Here is a 17938-nt window from a genome sequence, read left to right on the forward strand (position 1 = left end):
AAAATAAACACTTGAAACAGTAAATATCACTTATTCTTCTAATTGTTACTCAGGATGAAGAACAATAGCCAAAGGGATAGTTTGTTTTTAAGTTACATTGTTGTTTTTTTTTTTATTAGAGAAGTTGTGGGCTTACAGAACAATCATGCATAAAATACAGCATTCCCATATACCACCTTTTTTTAACACCTTGCATTGGTGTGAAACATCTGTTACAACAGACGAAAGCACATTTTAATAATGATACTATTAACTATAGTCCATGGTTTAACTAGGGTTCACTGTGTAGTGCAGATCAACACTGGGCTTTGAGTCTTGAGTCTGTCACATAATAACGGCATCACCTTGAGGAACTGAGTTTGCTGTGACAGTTTCTCTCATGCGCCTCAATTCCTTCCCCCATAAGGCTGCTCTAGAGAAGAGAAATAATGTCACACAAGTGGGGTCAAGTCCTACAAACAAAATACCTGTTCCAGAAGTTATCTGTATTAGTCCCCACCAAATCTAAAATTCAGGTTAAGGAGGAAGAGGATGGTGCTAAAATAGTGGTTTCTTTCGTTACTAAGATGAGGCAGTCAAACAGACTCAAGTTAAAATTCCAGCTCTGCCACGTATCAGCTGCAAGACCCTGGGCAGCATCTAGCAGTCATCTAAGGGAAAAATAAATGGGCAGTGCGAGGAAGAAAAGACCTTTGTGAAAAGATTTAGGCCTAGCACACAGAAACTTCCCCAAACCCTTAGTTTCCTTTCTTTTCTGACTTTGCTCAAGCTAATAATTCTCTCAATTAAGTTGTAAAACTTTTATAGAAGACAGATAATGGAAAATGGCTCTTTTTTAGGGACCTCAGTAAGAACTTTACTCTTTCAACCGATTAATTTGTAGTGCCTTGCAAAAAAAAAAAAAATTACAATTAGATCCACACAAACCTTTTGTTTTAATAAACAAAGCATTTTCATGGCTTAGATTTTAAATCACATTTACAGATAAGGAAAACTTCTAGGCCCAAACAGGTAACTATGAAGCTACTACAGCTGGAAGGAATGCATGCCCCACATGTGTTTTAGACTTAAAAGACAGAGCATACCACATATACCATTCTCTAGACTAGATGAGAAGAGCGGAAGACTCAGGGAAGTTCATGCAACCATCATCCAATCCCTTACCCTTCATGCTGCAGAACCAACTGAGAGTTGTTTAATTTTAAATGAACTGAAGGTAGGCTCCTGATCATTTTAAGAGAACTTTTCTCCCATTGTTAACAACTGGGCCAAGGGCATTAGCTACAGAAGGGTATTCCATTAATAAGTACAGAACAATATTAGAACAGCAAAGAGGAAGTTACATAGATAATCGTGGTTCTTCAAATCTCAGAAACTTCCATATCATAGCAACAGAAGAGTGGAAAGAATTCTACCTCCTAAAGGCTTAGTCCAAAAACTTCCTGTTGGCATTTGCACCAAACAAGGCTCCCCGTACTTCTGGCATCATCTGTGAAGAAATAATTTTCTTAAAAACATGTTGTCCTTTAGAGAACATGGAAAGACCTGCCCATTTTAATCATGGGTGGAAAGTCATTTACATCAATGTACATCAAATCTGCCCTTTACTTATGTGAAGCACTGTGACAGAATCCTTGGTGAGAAACTTAACTAATCACACATTTGGAGCCAAAGACCAGCTACTTATAAAGTTTCATTTAAGAAAAGGGGGGGATAATGAAAAATAACATCGTTACTGTCTCAGGCCTCTGTTATATTGTGACATAGGGAGAAGAGTTGAGCCCATTGACAGTGCAACTTCACCAGATAATTTTGGATCAAACTACATTCTTTTTTTTCCAAAAATATTTCTTGAGAGCCTAATATGTGCTAGGAGTGACTAAACAAAAAATTTATAATGCAAGTTTGTGCAGAATGTTCATCTGGCATGGCAACAGAAAAATCCTTAGGAAGATTTAACCTCAAACTTCTAAGGCTGTGCTGTCCAATATAGTAACCACTAGCGTCACGTGGTTATTGAGCATTACTGTGAACAGTGCACTGAAGAGCTGAATTTTTCATTTTACTTAATTTTAACGAATCTAAATAGCCACGTGAGGCTAGGGGCTACTGTCCTGGGCAGCAAAGCCCAAAACAGCCCAGTATCAAATGATACTCAAGGTCAAAGTACATTAGCTGTACGACATGTATCTGCACAAACAGTAAACGGCACTAAGTCCATAGCCATGGCAACAGACTACCACTACTGGAAGTTGCCTGGCATTTTGGAACAATTATAATTTTCTCTGCTTATTTCTTCAAGTTCATTTGTGCAAACCTAGCAGCACCTGAAGAGCCAGCAGTCCTACAGTAATTCATTTATACAAGTATTTTCTTTAGTTCCCATCACTCTTGCCAAGAGGGGACTTTGGTCAGTGTCTCTACATCTAGTATAAAGTACAGTCTTAGATAAACAAAACTTTTTCTGACCCCAAATCCTCATCTGAATGGTATCACCTCAGTAAATACCATTGAATGCCTAATCCCCATTCCTTTTTTTTAATGTAAAAAAAATAAAACATGGAAAGAAAGCTACAAATCCAAATACCAGTGAATGAGCATGTGTTCTCTACCACCTGAAAGCAGCAACAGACCCACTAAAAAGGAGTGTTCCCACACTCACCTGCTGGGCTATGAGATCCAGCCGGCTTTCTAGAGTATTAGAAACCTTTATTTTACGATCTCCACTATAGACCTCAACGCCACCAGCTCTGCAGAGGACACAGGAAATAATTTTCATAGATTTGAGAAAGAACCACAAATGTTCATTTCTTAAATTCCCTTGGAGGAAAGCCATTTTGGTGTGTGGTTATCTAAATACAATCAGTAGTCAATAAACAAAAGCAACAGGCTTAAAATTAATTTAAAAAGCTTCTGTTGTGTTGGTAAACTGTAATTTACCCAGGACCTGCTAGAGGTGAATCTGATTTTGTCACAACACCTCATTTAACTCTTAACAACCAGCCCTCCCCAACAAAATGAGGGTTTAGCCTCATTTTGCGTATCAGCAAAAGATAGAGGACACAAAGCTGGTAACTAAGCAGTAGGTTCAAGATTATACCAGTCCATAAACTGCTAGCAAATGACTTTACTAATACCTCTTAAGAGGCCTCAGTTATCTTTTATCCAGTTAATTACCAGGGAGTACTGATAAGGCAATGCTCATAATTGCTCTGTGTATCAAATAAAAGATGCCACTGGTTCCTTCTGCCAAACCCCTAGAAAGGCCCACCCTTTAGCCACACCCTCACAGCATGAGGAATAAGCAGACTATCAGCCAAAGGCTGGGAAAGGTTTTGCAAATTTCTTTGGCCCTGGTTCGGCTAGGCTCGGCTCGGTTCTGTTCTGTTTGTTACTCCTTCCAATCCTCTCTTCTTTGTTTCATCTATCTTTGGTTTCTCTAAACAGACCATATTCTTCACAAGGGCCTGGTTAGTTTTTTGCTGAAATCCTGACCCACGTTGAGGATGGGGTAGGGGAAGGAAGACTAACACTTAGTGAGAATTTCATAACTTCCTATTTAAGCTTCACAGTAACCCTCTAAGATTCTTAGTCGCATTACCATTTTATGAAGAAGGAGACAGGAAAGTGGCTGAATAAAATGATGAAAGAGTATGTGTCCTGACAATATTTAAAATGCCACTTGAAATCTGCACTGGAATAAGTCCACAATCCCTTAGCTACAATTCTGAAATTAAAAAAGCTCTGAAAACTAAAAAAATATTAATTCATGTGGCCCCTGAACTGACCTCTAGTCACTGGGTAGCAAAGACCTGACAAATGTTTAATTAACTCTCATGATAGGATTATTCCTGTTTCCATTCAAAATTATTAGTATATTTGATTATGGGGTGATGCCTCAAACTATGTTGGGGATATTATGTAACATGCAGTATATATACCTTATTGTTTTCCTAATTTCAAAATATGCCTGCCTTCAAGTGTCTCAGATAAGGAGCACTGGTCTTATAATTATTATATTATCTAGTGAAATCTATTATTTACCAGACCCTACACTCAGTGTTTTACTGTTGTCTGTTTCATCTCCACAACAATTATTTGACAGGAGAGTAACTACGTTTATTGAGCCCTGAGCCTGTACCACCATTGTGTTAAGGGCTGTCAAGACATTCCATCACAGGCCTCACAAGAATTTTGTGAGGTAGGTGCTCTTATCCCAATTTAGATAAGGAAATCAAGGCTCAGTGAGATTAAATAACTAGTCCAAGATTACTCACTAGTAAGTGGCTTAGTCGAGAAGTGAGCCCAAATGTCCTAGAATCAGAAATGCCTAAACTTTTTCACTAGCCTCTCTGCCCTCAATTTATAAACATTTTCACATGTATTATCTCCTCTCTTCCTCACTTTATGAAACAAAAGAATAAGTATCATTCATCCCATTTTACAGATGAAATTCAGCCTCTGTGTAGCAAAGTCAGGACTCAAACCTCTTACAACCATAGAGCACTGACAGCTGCAACCACACCCCTATCCTCATGTCTAAGTGCCTTGGAGATGACACCTTAGTAAAAGCCGGTCTCCCAGTGAGGGACGCTAAATGTTACAAGCAAGACTGTTCCTTACATATCCTCAGGTAGGTAGGCCTCCTGATCAATTTGGACATCAACATCTTTTTTGGTGGCAATTTTGTACATAGGAATCGCTTTTTGCACCGCCGCCTAGGAAAAGAGCAAGAGGTTTTGGCAGAAACTATGGAGCAAGTTCCCAAAAATCAACAAACTTAAGTATCCGAGCAAGGATATCCCTATTTCAAGAAAGAGACTGGATGTGGAAGTAAGTTTTTACTGCCACACTGCAAATAGCAGGGCAAAATATAATTAGCTGAATGCCTTGACTTTGAACTATATCGTGTATACTCTAATGAACATGCAAATAATATTTTCTGGAAGGAGTTAAAGGAACTTTGATATTTTTCTCTGCCAATATTACAACGTTGAACAAATGGAAGCATCTAACTCTTCCCTGTTCCCTAAATCTAATGTAGCACCATTTTAGAGAACTACTCAGTGACACAGTATCAAGAAAACACTTGCTTGGCAGCCAGTAATTTATTCATTATAGTGGAGAATGTATAACTGAACGTTTATGTTCTTCTGGTTGATGGGACTAAGCTTCACATCCCTGCCCTAAGACCTGGAAGAATTTTAATCTGAAGCATAAACTGATGACACACTATATGATTTGAAATTTACTAGCCTCAGTCTGTATATATCTACCATGGGGCCAGACAGTCCTGTCCTCAGATGAGGCACCTCTTCCCTTTCACAGCGCATGAAGGAGCACTGCAGTACCCTACCATGTACCTGTGTTTTCACTGCTGACTAACCTGTCTGGTACCCACATTCTTCTCCAGGTATAAGAATATATTTACATAGTTAGAGCCAAGCCTTGCTGCCTGAGAGTTGTTTGCCTCTTTAAGACAGTAAAGACTGTGCTCCAACCCCATTGGTGTTACTTTTATTGTTTGATTTTCAGAAGATAGTGGTATTCCCAAGTTCCCAGGAAGGGAGGAGGGTACTGGCCCCTTTAAGGAAAGCAATTAAAGGCTTAAGGAAGGTTAAATTAACATTCACAGTGTGCTAGAATTCCTCTAGTTCCTATGGCTGAGACATCATTTACTAGAGGAGTTACACCCAGCGCTTTGATCTTACAGATACTTCTAAGCTCTTTACCTTTACCAGAGGGAAATCCTGTTTCCTGCAACGAATAATCATTCGGGGCTCCAGCAACTGGTACAAACCCTATGAAAAAAAACAATCGGATGCAATTAGCAGGAAATGCAAACTTGAAGATAAAAGCAATTGCAAAATAAGATGCTTTTATGGTTCTTTCATCAAGTTTGGAAAAAAATGCCCCCTGGCAGGTTCCCAAAAGGACAGCATAGACATTAAGAAAACATGGAAAGACTTTGCTATCACAAATCAGATATATGCATCCAATAATCTGGTGGTAGAGACAGAATCCATCTGGGAACCTGAGGACAAATACTATTGTAATTAACATAAGTAAAATATGGATTCACAGCAAGGCAGTAAAGAATTAAAATGTACGCAGCCTTTGGTCTAAATTCCAATATCTAAAGCAAATATTTTACTGGTGAACTCAAATTAGGGACGTTTAAAGCTGGAGGTTGCAAGCAAATTTGACCCTTGAATTTTAAAAGACGAAAAAAGCCTGGAAGTCTTATCAGACCAGAACTTACCCCCCTCCTATGCAGCACACATCTCTATATTACACATAAAGAACAATAGGAAAAAAGCTAAGATGAAAAAGAAAAAGAAAAAACAAAACCAGTCTCTAATATAGCCTATAAATTTTCTAAGAACTGTGGCCAATTTGAAATGGTAGCCCTGGCTTATGAGGGTACCTGGAGGACCAGTCCATCCAGCAGCACTTGGTACCTGGTTGTATCTTTTCCCACCTTGCTGAGTCTCTGCTTTGCTTCATTTAGTAGGTCCTACAAAGAGTGGAAAAGAAAAAAGTTACCCACACATCTCAGTAGTCAGCTCAGAACCCTTTGTGAGGCTGGCCCTGGCCTAACTGCTTCACATTTTTTTGCTGGGTTTTCATTCAACAAATTCCCTGAGTTTGTATGATAAAGCAGACACTGTTCTAGGTATAGGCATACCTTGGAAATATTGTGGGTTCACTTCTGCAATAAAGCAAATATTGAATAAAGTAAGTCATGTGAATTTTGTTTCCTAGTGCATATAAAACTTATGTTTGCACTATACTATAATCTCTTAAGTGTGCAATTATATCTGAAAAATGTACAGACTTAAAGTAAAAAATACTTGATTACTAAAAAATGTTAACCATTATCTGAGCCTTCAGTGAGTCACAGTGTTTTTGCTGGAGGATCTTGCCTTGATGTTGATGGCTGATGACTGATCAAGGTAGTGGTTGCTGAAGCCTGGGGTAGCTGTGGCAATTTCTTAAAATAAGACAAAAATGGAGTTTGCCGCATTGACTGACTCTTCCTTTCATGAAAGATTTTTCTATAGCATGCAATGCTGTTTGATAGCATTTTATCCACAGGAATTTTTTTCAAAATCAGAGCCAATCCTCTGCTGCTTTATCAACTAAGTTTACGTAATATTCTAAATCCTTTGCTGTCATTTCAACAATGTTCACAGTGTCTTCATCAGAAGATTCCATCTCAAGAAACCACTTTCTTTGCCCATCCATAAGAAGCAACTGCTCATCCTGTTCAAGTTTTATTATGAAATTGCAGCAATACAGTCACATCGTCAGGCTTCACTTCTAATTCTAGTTTTCTTGCTGTTTCTATGACATCTGTAGTTACTTTCTCCCCTGAAGTCTTGAACCCCTCAAAGTCATCCATGAACCCTGTTAATATAGATATTGACCTCCACCCATGAATCATGAATGTTCCTAATGGCATCAAGAATGGTGAATCCTTTCCAGAAGGTTTTCAATTGACTCTGCCCAGATCCATCAGAGGAATCACTATCTAAGCAGTTATAGCCTTACAAAATGTATTTCTTAAAGAAGACGACTTGAAAGTTGAAATGACTCCTTGATCATGGGCTAAGGAATGGATATTGTGGTAGCAGGCATGAAAACAACATTAATCTTATCCATCAGAGCTCTTGGATTAAGGTACATTGTCAACGAGCAGTAATATTTTGAAAGTAATCTTTTTTTCTGAGCAGTAGGTCTCAACAGCAGGCTTAAAACAGTCAGTAAACTGTGGTAAACAGATAATTCTGCCATCCAGCCTGTGTTGTTCCATTTACACAGCACAGTCAGAGTAGATTTAGCATAATTCTTAAGGGCCCTAGGATTTTCAGAACGGCAAATGAGCATTGGCTGCAACTAGAAGTCACCAGCTGCATTAGCCCCTTACAAGAGAGTCAGCCTGTCCTTGGAAGTCTTGAAGTCAGGCCTTGACTTTTCTCTAGCTATGAGAAGTCCCAGATGGCCTCTTCTTCCAATAGAAGGCTGTTTTGTCTGTGTCGAAAATCTGTTGGGTAGTGGAGCCACCTTCATCGATTTTCTTAGGCAGATCTTTCAGATAACTTGCTGCAGCTTCTACATCAGCACTTGCTGATTTACCCTGAACTTTTAATTATAGAGACAGCTTCTTTCCTTAAACCTCCTGAACCAACCTCTGTTAGCTTCAGACTTTTCTTCTGCAGCTTCCTCACCTCATTTAGCCTTCATAGAATTGAAATGAATTAGGGCCTTGATTTGGATTAGGCTTTGCTTTAAGGGAATCTTGTGGCTGGTTTGCTCTTCTCTCCAGACCACTAAAACTTTCTCTATATCAGCAAAATGGCTGTTTTGCTTTCTTACCATTCGTGTGTTCACTGGAGTAGCATTTTGAATTTCCAAGAACTACCTTTGCATTCAAACTTGGCTAACAGTTTGGCCTAGCTTTCAGTCTAACTTGGCTTTCAACATGCCTTCCTCACTAAGCTTAATCATTTCTAGCTTTTGATTTAAAGTCAGAAATGTGCAACTCTTCTTTTTGCTTGAACACTTAGAAGCCATTTAGGGTTATTAACTCGCCTAATTTCAATATCGCTATGTCTCAGGGAATAGGGAGGCCTGAGGAGAGGGAGAGAGATGGAGGAACAGCTGGTTGTTGGAACAGTCAGAACATATACTTAATGATTAAGTTTGTGATTCTTTTGATCCATGTCTTGAAAAAAATGACACACAACTGTATTCTGAAAAACTATCCAACGTTGAATTGCTTCCATTATAAAAGTAAAACAAGTTCAATCTATACAACTGGAGTCTCTCTATAACACAACCCTCAAAATTTGAAAATTACTGTGTATGACGAGAAATGTTACTGAAGTGTAAAATAATCGTGATGATTCTAAAGGGGGGGGGGGATTGAGAAGCAGAGGTACTGAAAAAATGGAAAGCTTAGAAAAGCAGGAAAAAAAAGATAACAGTCAGTATTTTTGTTTTAATCTTTTTAAACACAACTCATGTTAAGGTTCATGAAGGCAGGGAGTTATTTTACTGTAGCCTCAGTACACAGAACTGTGCCTAGAAGTTACACAATCAAATACCTGACGAATGATCTGAATTTTACATGTCAAGTTTTCTTATCCATACCACCTAAAATTTCCTTATTTATTTAAAATAATTTAAAATAACTTACAAAATATAGCTTTTAGAAAGTTTAAATTAAAAAGAAGTAAATTAGAAAAAAATAAGTAATAAAATATAAATAAGTGAATGAAAAAGGGCAAAGAGAAAATAAGGATAAATAAGTTAAAACTAGAAATAGAACCTACTAAACCACTGGGGTGTTTATATCTAGTTTCAAAAGCTCAATTTGCCATGTGGGATAATTGCAGCATCAAGAATATATCATCAAAAGGGTTTCTATAGTGTATTAGATAATCCCTCTTAGGATCCTTCCCATTTAATATCATTAATCTTCAAAAAGACAAACCAAATATCCTGAATTACAAAACCTATTAACTGGTCAAGATTATAATCTTGAGCAATAAAGATAATGTCTCTATGATATTCATGATAGTCCTTGGTATTCATATTTAGGAAAGTTGCATTTCTCACAATGCCTAGTATAATGACTTGCATACTGCAAATTCTCAAACATTGCCGAACAATGTTTTCTAAAAACTTCTCATCAAATTCTTAACTAGTATTAACTACTAAATTCCCTACAATAGGCAAATGAATACAATTATGATATTCTAACTAATAAGGGCTAATTACTCACTGTGATAAGGTCATCTCTAGCTCTGAGGACTTTGAGCCTTGCTTGATTCATCAAATTGGACATCTTACTACAAGAGGTATGGAAAAATAGCATCAGAAGTGCATAAAAAAACAAACGAGAGAAATATAAAGCTGCTTATATGTACATTGAAGACTGGATAAGTGACAAATACTTCTCTTTCTAATGACCAAAGAGAAACCCACTAAGATACATTTAGTGGTTTCTACTTCAAAAATAAGGAAACAAGGGAAGTGTTTTGAGTATTTGACCAGTAGCAAGCACTTTCATATCAATTATTCTATTTAATGCCTTCAATGATCCTGTAAGTCTTCCAATTCCACAAACAAGGAAAGACAAGTTCACAACTTGCCCAAGGTCATCTAGGTAGTCTGTGGTTATATTTAGACTTGAACTCACGTCTGCCCAACTACGAAGCTCCTGCTTGGTTCTCTAGTCCCACAAACTTTTTAAACCTTCTTCAGCTTATTACCATGACCAGGATCTACTTACATCTTCTTTTGCTGTTCAATCTGCTTTTCTTTCTTCTCATAGTATTCCATAATCTTCAGTCTTTGGGTTTGCACAAGACGACCTTTCTCAATGTTAAACTCTTCTTCTGCCTACCCAGAAATTAATTCACATTAATTCATTAAACAGATTTTAGTGAACAATTTTATTTCAAGTACCAGGGTACTTGCCTATGCTTACCTCATTCCATATCTAAAAGAGCAAAGTGGTTGTCAATCAGAAGATTGAGTCTGTTCATGAAAAAAATTATGTATTCTAAATTTAATCCACTGGTTTACTGGTAGGGTAATGAAAAGAACACAGAATTAGGAGTTGAAAAGTTCCAGGTTACTGTCTAATGAAATTTGCCAAGTCAAGTAACTTCAGCCCTCGTAAAATGAAATAATAAAAATTATATTCTTACATCCCCGTGTTTCATGGAACGCAGGTTACCATGGGGTGAGGACAGCTGAATTGCTACCACCTACTTGTCCAGTAAAATATCCTTCAACTGTTCCCCACCCCCCTCCAAAATGGTACCCTTTCCTGATAAGTTAAATAGATGAGATAAATGTAAGAATCCCTTTAAAACTATAAATCATCGTATAAATGTAAGTTGTTACTTTTATCACTGCAAATTATTGAGTTCATCTTAGTGTATCAGATGTCTATGATTTTTAAGCAGTAAGGAGTTATATGTTTGGAAAACTTAGCTAAAGTTGTTGATTTAGATATTTACTGTGTGACACGGGTACTTGAGCTTTCACATTTTAAAATAAATGCTTAATCAAATGGAGTCGAGAGGTCACTCTGGTGGACATTATTATGCACTATATAGATAACACGTCTTAGGTTTTAATGTATTGGAATAGCTAGAAGTAAATACCTGAAACTACCAAACTCCAACCCAGCAGTCTGGACTCCTGAAGACAATTATATAACAATGTAGATTACAAGGGGTGACAGTGTGATTGTGAAGACCTTGTGGATCACACCCCCTTTATCTAGTGTACGGATGAGTAGAAAAATGGGGATAAAAACTAAAGGACAAATGGGATGGGATGGGGGGATGATTTGGGTGTTCTTTTTTCACTTTTATTTTTTATTCTTGTTCTGGTTCTTTCTGATGTAAGGAAAATGTTCAGAGATAGATTGCGGTGATGAACACATAACTATGTTATCATACTGTGGATAGTTGATGGTTTACCATGGATGATTGTATGTTGTGTGAATGTATTTCAATAAAACTGAATTTAATTTAAAAAATTTGAAAAAAAAAATAAATGCTTAAGAGCTTGTTTCTAAACCTTTCATAGGAATTAAGTACAGATGATGATGTTACACAAGGATAAAACTACTTTAATTAGGAATCCATCTGCCAGCTAAAATAGAATTTCTGTATTTGGCCCAGAGAGAAATAAGGGAGCTAATCATAACGAGAAACTGCAGTGCTTCTACAACCACCACAACAATGCCAAACAGTGCTGATCGACTGTCATGTATCAGTGGAAGGCAAAACAGTCTTTCTTAAATTACAAATTAATGAAATAGTTCAAAGTTTCAGAAAGTTTTAGTCCTAAATATCAAGGACATACAATTTTGAGGCTGTTCTGGAAAGTGAAAAATGTAACTAAAGTAGAATAAATTAAAAGTAAGCTTTTAAAATGCCTATTTATTATAACTGCACTTAGAAAAAAGGACAATCTGATACACTGTTGAGGAATATAAACTGGTACAAACAATGTGCAATTAGAAATATATATAAGCACTTTAAATGCTGAATGCATGTCATCTTTGTGGTGGACAAGGGCTTTCATTCACTGTCATTCATTTCATTCACTTCTATATCCAAACATTTTTATTTTTATTTTTTCAAGGAGCCCACAGTACTCAAAAAGCAAAAACAACAACCAAAAGAAATGCTACACCCTCTCCCAACAAACCATTACAATTAGCCCCAATGCTAAATGTCCGAACTTTGTGAGAATGAGATTAAATTTAGCTTTCACACATGATAGGTGTGCCTGGCGGGGTGGGGCAGTGCAGGAATTGGCAGAAGGTTAAAGAGAGAAACTGTAGTCCACAGTAGGTCCCCCTGTTTATCCGCCCACTATCCACAGTCAGTTCCCCTGTTTATCTGCCCACTATCTACTATCCTTGCAAGGTGGAGACTCCACCTAGAGGTTCCTAAAATAGCTTCATAAATTGTTACCAAACTAGCTCAGACTGGCTCTGCAGTTAAACAAAGGAAAGAGGAGGGGAGACTTGTTTCAAATGTTTGGAGTTTGCCCAGGAGACTTTTTTTCAAATGTTTCCAATTTGCACTAGCTCAATGTTTCAATTTTGCTTGTGCTAGTTAGGCTTGTCAAATAGAATGTAACCTCTGAAGTATCCAGCCACTGGAGAAACGGGAGGGACTTGCGGTTAGGCTTAGGGAATAAATACTGCTGGGTCTATTGTTCTGTGCGCCAACCCCCCACATTTTGGTTGGGTACCCGTTCTCGCAAGATTGTGAATAAATTCTTTTCTTCTCCACAATCGGGTGGGTGTTTATTCCTTTTTAGGAATAGTGCTTGTTTCTCACACTTCGGATTCCATGAGAAAATGAACCCATCCATTTCTTTTCTGTCCCCTACTGTAAAACTGCAGGACACTTACTGGCAAGAAGAGCAAGTAGAAAAGAACATTTTTTTTGAACGTCAAAGATACAGAGATATTCTTACTGGTCCTATGCATTACATTGTTAAGCAAGTTTACTAATAATACTGTTTAGCAAAAGAAAACAGTATCAAACTTTGACACTTAAAACTAGACAGAAAATGGAATCTCACCTTTGCATCTATTTCTTCTGCTTTCTCATTAGCTTCCTGTTCAATGAAAGCCATCATGTGTTTAATCTGTAAGGAAAAAGAAGGGTATTTTATTTTTTAATTCAAGAGAAAATATAATGTCTATCTTGTCTGATTCATTCAACAATCATTTACTGCATGCATATTAAGGGCCAGGAACTACATACAAAGGTAAGTGAGATCATTTCTACCCTTGGGGAAATTATAATCTGGAACTTGCTCTAGCAAATGGACAAGTATAATATACAATAACACCAACAAATAGGACAGTATCCACAAGGGACCTGAAGTCTATGGGGGAGAGAGGACCGCATATATACCCTCCTCCACTTCATATCCCCCTTTAGCCAGCACCTTTTCTCTGCTCTGTCTTTTAAAAAATGTGTCAGAGCTATCCACATCTACTCTTTCAGCTTTCTTTCCTCCTATTCTCAACACACTTCAATCTAATTTTTGCCCTTTCTACTCCACTAAACTTACTCTCATAACATAAAGTCACAACCATCTTATCCTTAAATCTTGGCCTCGTCTTACTTGCTATGTTGGCCAACCCTCCGTTACATCGTTGGCTTCCTCCGCTGTTCTTCAGTTATTGCTTTTCAATCTCCTTTAGGGTCATGCTCTTCTTCTCCCCCACTTCCCAGGCAGCTCTTCTTGGATATCCTACTCACAGTAACCTTAAATTTAATGCATGTAATACTGGCTGCTTTTCACTCCGCTCCCCAACCCCCACTCTGATCTCTATCTTGAGGAATAGCACCACACACAACCTTGACTCTTCCTTGTACCTCAGTCCTTGCACCTCTCACCAAAGGCTTAACAATTCTTGCTTCTGGTAGCTCTTTAATTTGTCCGCATCTCTCCATCTGCACAGCCACTATCCTAGTCCTTGCCATCGCCATCTCTTGGCAGAATCATCCTGACAGCTTCCAAATTCGTCTCCCTGCCTCAACTCTTGTTCCCCACCAGCTACTCTACATTGCAATCAGGCGTCTTTTTAAAATGCCTATCTTATCATATATCATCCCTCTCCTTAAAATTTCTCCTTGCCCTTACAATAAAGTGCAGAGAAGTACATATCTGATCACTGCTTACCTTCCCTGATCATATGTAAAATGCCCTTCATCACTCCTCAAACTCTTAGTTCCTATCATACTGAATGTATTTCAGTTTTTCAGTTCTTTGAGTTCATCATTCTCTTTCTACCTCCAAGGTTTCAAACATGCTGTTCCTTGCTTCTACTTGGAACTCTCTTCCTCTTCACCTAGCTAACATCCTATTACTAATATTATTCTTTTTAGAGAAATTGTAGGTTTATAGAAAAATCATGCAGAAAACCTAGCCAGCTTCTTGGGCTTCAGCTTGCTTAACTGTCACCTCCTTTGACAAATGTTTCCTGAACCCCTGCCTATGTGCACCTAAACACAGATTTGTAACTTGTTCCTCTCCTCAACTAAGCCAGGAAAAAAAGGAATTTGGAGCTTGACTGTGAAGGGCCTTAAATGCTATGTTAAAGGTTTTAGAATAGAGCTTGGGCTGATTGATCCAACTTAGACTTACAACTGTCTCTAGTGGCAGATGTAAAATATACCCAAGTGAAAACTCAGGCAACACAGCTAATCAAACTCACTGACAGTGGGATAGTTCCATTTCATAAGGGTTCTACCTGGAAGGAGTGATAAATCAAAAAAAGCAAAAAGAAAAAAAAAGCTAACCACAAAAATTCATATAAGACTTTTAGGTTAGTAATTCATTTTAGTTAATAATTTTCCTATGAGTTTAGGGATCTTGTCTGAAACACCACTGTAGTCCCAGAATATGGAACATTCATGGCAATAGTAGGTGCTCAATAAATATTTGTGAATGAAGGTACGTACAGGTGGATAAATGTGTTAAGGTGGTGACGGTAGCAAAACATTGTAAATATGATTAATGCCACTAAATTGTATGCTTAGAAGTGGTTGAGAAGGAAAATTCTATGTTGTATATATGTTGTGAAATTTTAAAAAGAAAGAGAGACTAAAGAGACAATGACAATTAAATGCAATATATGATCCAGGACTGGATATGATAAGAGATAAAAATGCCCCAAAGTACATTATGGGGATAATTGAAAAAATTGGAATACAGACTATAAACTTTCTATTGTTAAATTTCTTGAACTCAATAACTGTACTTACTGAGGTTACAAAAGTGCATATCATTTTTCTTAGGAAATATATGCAGAAGTATTAAGTATTCAAGGAGCATGATGTATGCAATCTACTCTCAAATGTTTAGCAAATAGATAAACCAAAAATAAACAGAGAGATAGAGTGATATAACAAATGTGGGAAAATGTTAAAAGTTGATAAATCTGGGAATCAAGGTAGAGGATATCGGAGTTCTCCGTATTGGTTTTGTAATATTTTTGTAAGTTTGAAGTTACTTCAAAATAAAACATTAATGAGTTAAGAAACCAAATAGTATGGTTTTAGAAGAGACAGATTTATTCTTTTATCAAAATTCTTAAGAGCTACCCTACTCACAAAGAGCCAAAATAATTATGCTGATCAGAGCCTATTTTATAAATAATAAAATATTTAAAAGAAAATACTGCAGATACCTATTCTGAAGCTACATTTATGGAAAATTACTGTGACCTTGCTGAAAGGATTACTCCCCACACAATGGGGGGTGGGGTGGGAGGGGTGAGGAATGGTATCTCCAGCTTGAAGCCTCACTGAACTTGGTCTGGAATTTTAAAAGTAGTTTAGCTAAATATAATAATCAACGCAGGGGTTTATAAACACTACAAGACAGGTTTGGACCCTAAAGGCAAGCCCTGTTTCAAACATGCATTATCTGCCTTTATCACTCCTGCTGGACCCTGGGCTACCAGATTTGACTAGATCAGCAGAGCCTGTTTACAGTCAACATGATCATATTCTGTCTTTAGGAGTTCCAAGCATAGAAATATCCAGCCCCTTAAGGACATTGAACTCCAACTCCAAGGCAGAATAATCTGGCTTTAAAAAAAAAAGAAAATTTTTTTTTCCTGCTAACCCAGTAATTAAACTTTTGTGGGTAAGATTCCTTTGAAAAGCTCATGAACTATATAACCATACTCCCCAGACCAAAAAAAAAAAAAACAAAAAAACAAATACTCACAAATATTTTAACACAATGGGGAAGGGAATCCAGGAATTATTAAGCACCTACTATGTGCTTAGTGCTTGGCCTACTCACTGCTGGGAATACAGTGAAAAAAATAAACACACTGCCTTCAAGGAGCTTAATGTTCTGGTGTGGAGGAGTACAAACAATAGATAATATTTCTTCATTCTTTTGTCTAACATTGTGACTAGAGTATATGGAAGGCACTGCATCGAGTTTTTTCTGTATTAAAAATCAAAAGCAGTGATGATAAACGTTCATAAAAGCCCTGTTTTGTAAGAATATCGGAAGATTTCTTAAACTTCTCCATAGATGCTGGTTTGTTACTCCTACTTCCCTTTTGTGATTAGCACTAAAACCATTAAAATAAACACTCCCCTCTTCTTAGTGCATGTTAGGTTAAAAATAAAATGAAGACATTTTCATGGAAATGGCAACAACCAAGGAAAAACACAATCATCTCATTGCTCATCTAAGATTCATAAGGCAGTGTACTTTAGTCAGATAATTTTCCTAGGACTTCGAAAAGAACTGGGTTGAGTTCTCTAAATTATGGGGAGATTAAATAGCAGCCTTAAACTTCCTCTTCTGAAAAACCTGTAGGCCGTATACCTACTATGCCCAATGACTGATAAACGGAAACCACTTTTCCTCTATTAGTTTTAGGTCTGTCAATACAACTAATCCCTCTCAAAGACTTTGGCATTACAACATTCCTAATGCCCACCATCTTGAAGGTATGGTTTTTTTTTTTATTTTTCTGGGTTCTTTTTATTCGTGAAACAAGTTTCCCAGGACCGATTATACCCTTACAAAATTAACGTAGGTCCACGACTTTCATGACAATTAACTCTTTCCATAAACTTTGACTCACCTACTTTGTGCCAAACACTGGGAGGCGCTGGAGTTCATAATGTAAAAAAAAAAAAAAAAAAAAAAGGAATTCCTGCATTTGACAAATATCAGCATATGCCCTAAGTGGGCCACAAACCATTGCAATTCATTATGAGAGGAAAATTCTTCCAAGACGAAGTCAATGACCTTGAAACAACACTGGAAACAGCTCTCTATCCTCGGCACTGTTTATTTTCTTTTATATACTCTGAGTCCTTCCGTTAGGGTTAAAAATCAAGTGATGAAGAGGCTGTTTTCGATTCCTGCACAGATCTCTGCCCTAGCAAATACGGCGAGAAGCCCTGGAAAATAAGGACTGACGAGATGAGAGCCAAAGAGGGCGCTTACAGGGACCGCGCGCAGGCAAGAGGGCAGCGCGCAAGATGCTAGCAGAAGTCACGTGAGCTGCGAGACGATACCTGTCAGCAGATCTCCCTCCCAGGACAGACCACCAGGACCCGGGAACTTGGGGTAAGGGACCCTCCTCCGGCATCAGGTCTTGCCCAAGGCCTTAGGCGTCTCTGAGCCAGGGCTCCGACCCACCACCCCCTGACCGGCGCCGCGGCTTCCCCTCACCTGCTTTTGCACGTCAGCATCGCTGAGGGCCATGGCGAAAGCGATGCCAGCCGGGTGGGCAAGAGCCTCAAGTTTAGATTTGAATAGGACGGTGAGAAGAATGGGAGAGAAAACCCCAGCGCAGTGCTGGGCTTCTTTTGCTTTATAACCCCTGCTTCCGGTTCCT

At 37.9% G+C, this 17938-nt stretch overlaps 1 protein-coding gene across 3 annotated transcripts; it reads right to left on the reverse strand.

Annotated features, from left to right (window-relative positions):
• Nucleotides 1-141: 141 nt before the first annotated feature.
• On the reverse strand, nt 142-17938 carry ATP6V1E1 (ATPase H+ transporting V1 subunit E1). Of its 3 annotated transcripts, none has more exons than XM_037848269.1 (10): nt 17773-17938; nt 13129-13194; nt 10301-10410; nt 9791-9857; nt 6428-6517; nt 5733-5801; nt 4624-4718; nt 2663-2750; nt 1416-1489; nt 142-407 (listed from the first exon to the last, which is right to left on the reverse strand). In XM_037848269.1, the coding sequence occupies exons 1-9, from the start codon at nt 17803-17805 to the stop codon at nt 1427-1429; spliced, it is 681 nt and encodes a 226-aa protein (XP_037704197.1). In that variant the 5' UTR covers nt 17806-17938; the 3' UTR covers nt 142-407; nt 1416-1426. The 3 variants fall into 3 exon arrangements, with proteins under 3 accessions (XP_037704197.1, XP_037704196.1, XP_037704195.1); XM_037848268.1 differs by having other exon boundaries at nt 142-412; XM_037848267.1 differs by lacking the exon at nt 142-407 and having other exon boundaries at nt 917-1489.

Source organism: Choloepus didactylus, chromosome 8, assembly GCF_015220235.1.
Source record: "Choloepus didactylus isolate mChoDid1 chromosome 8, mChoDid1.pri, whole genome shotgun sequence".
In the NCBI taxonomy this organism is placed as follows: Eukaryota; Metazoa; Chordata; class Mammalia; order Pilosa; family Megalonychidae; genus Choloepus; species Choloepus didactylus.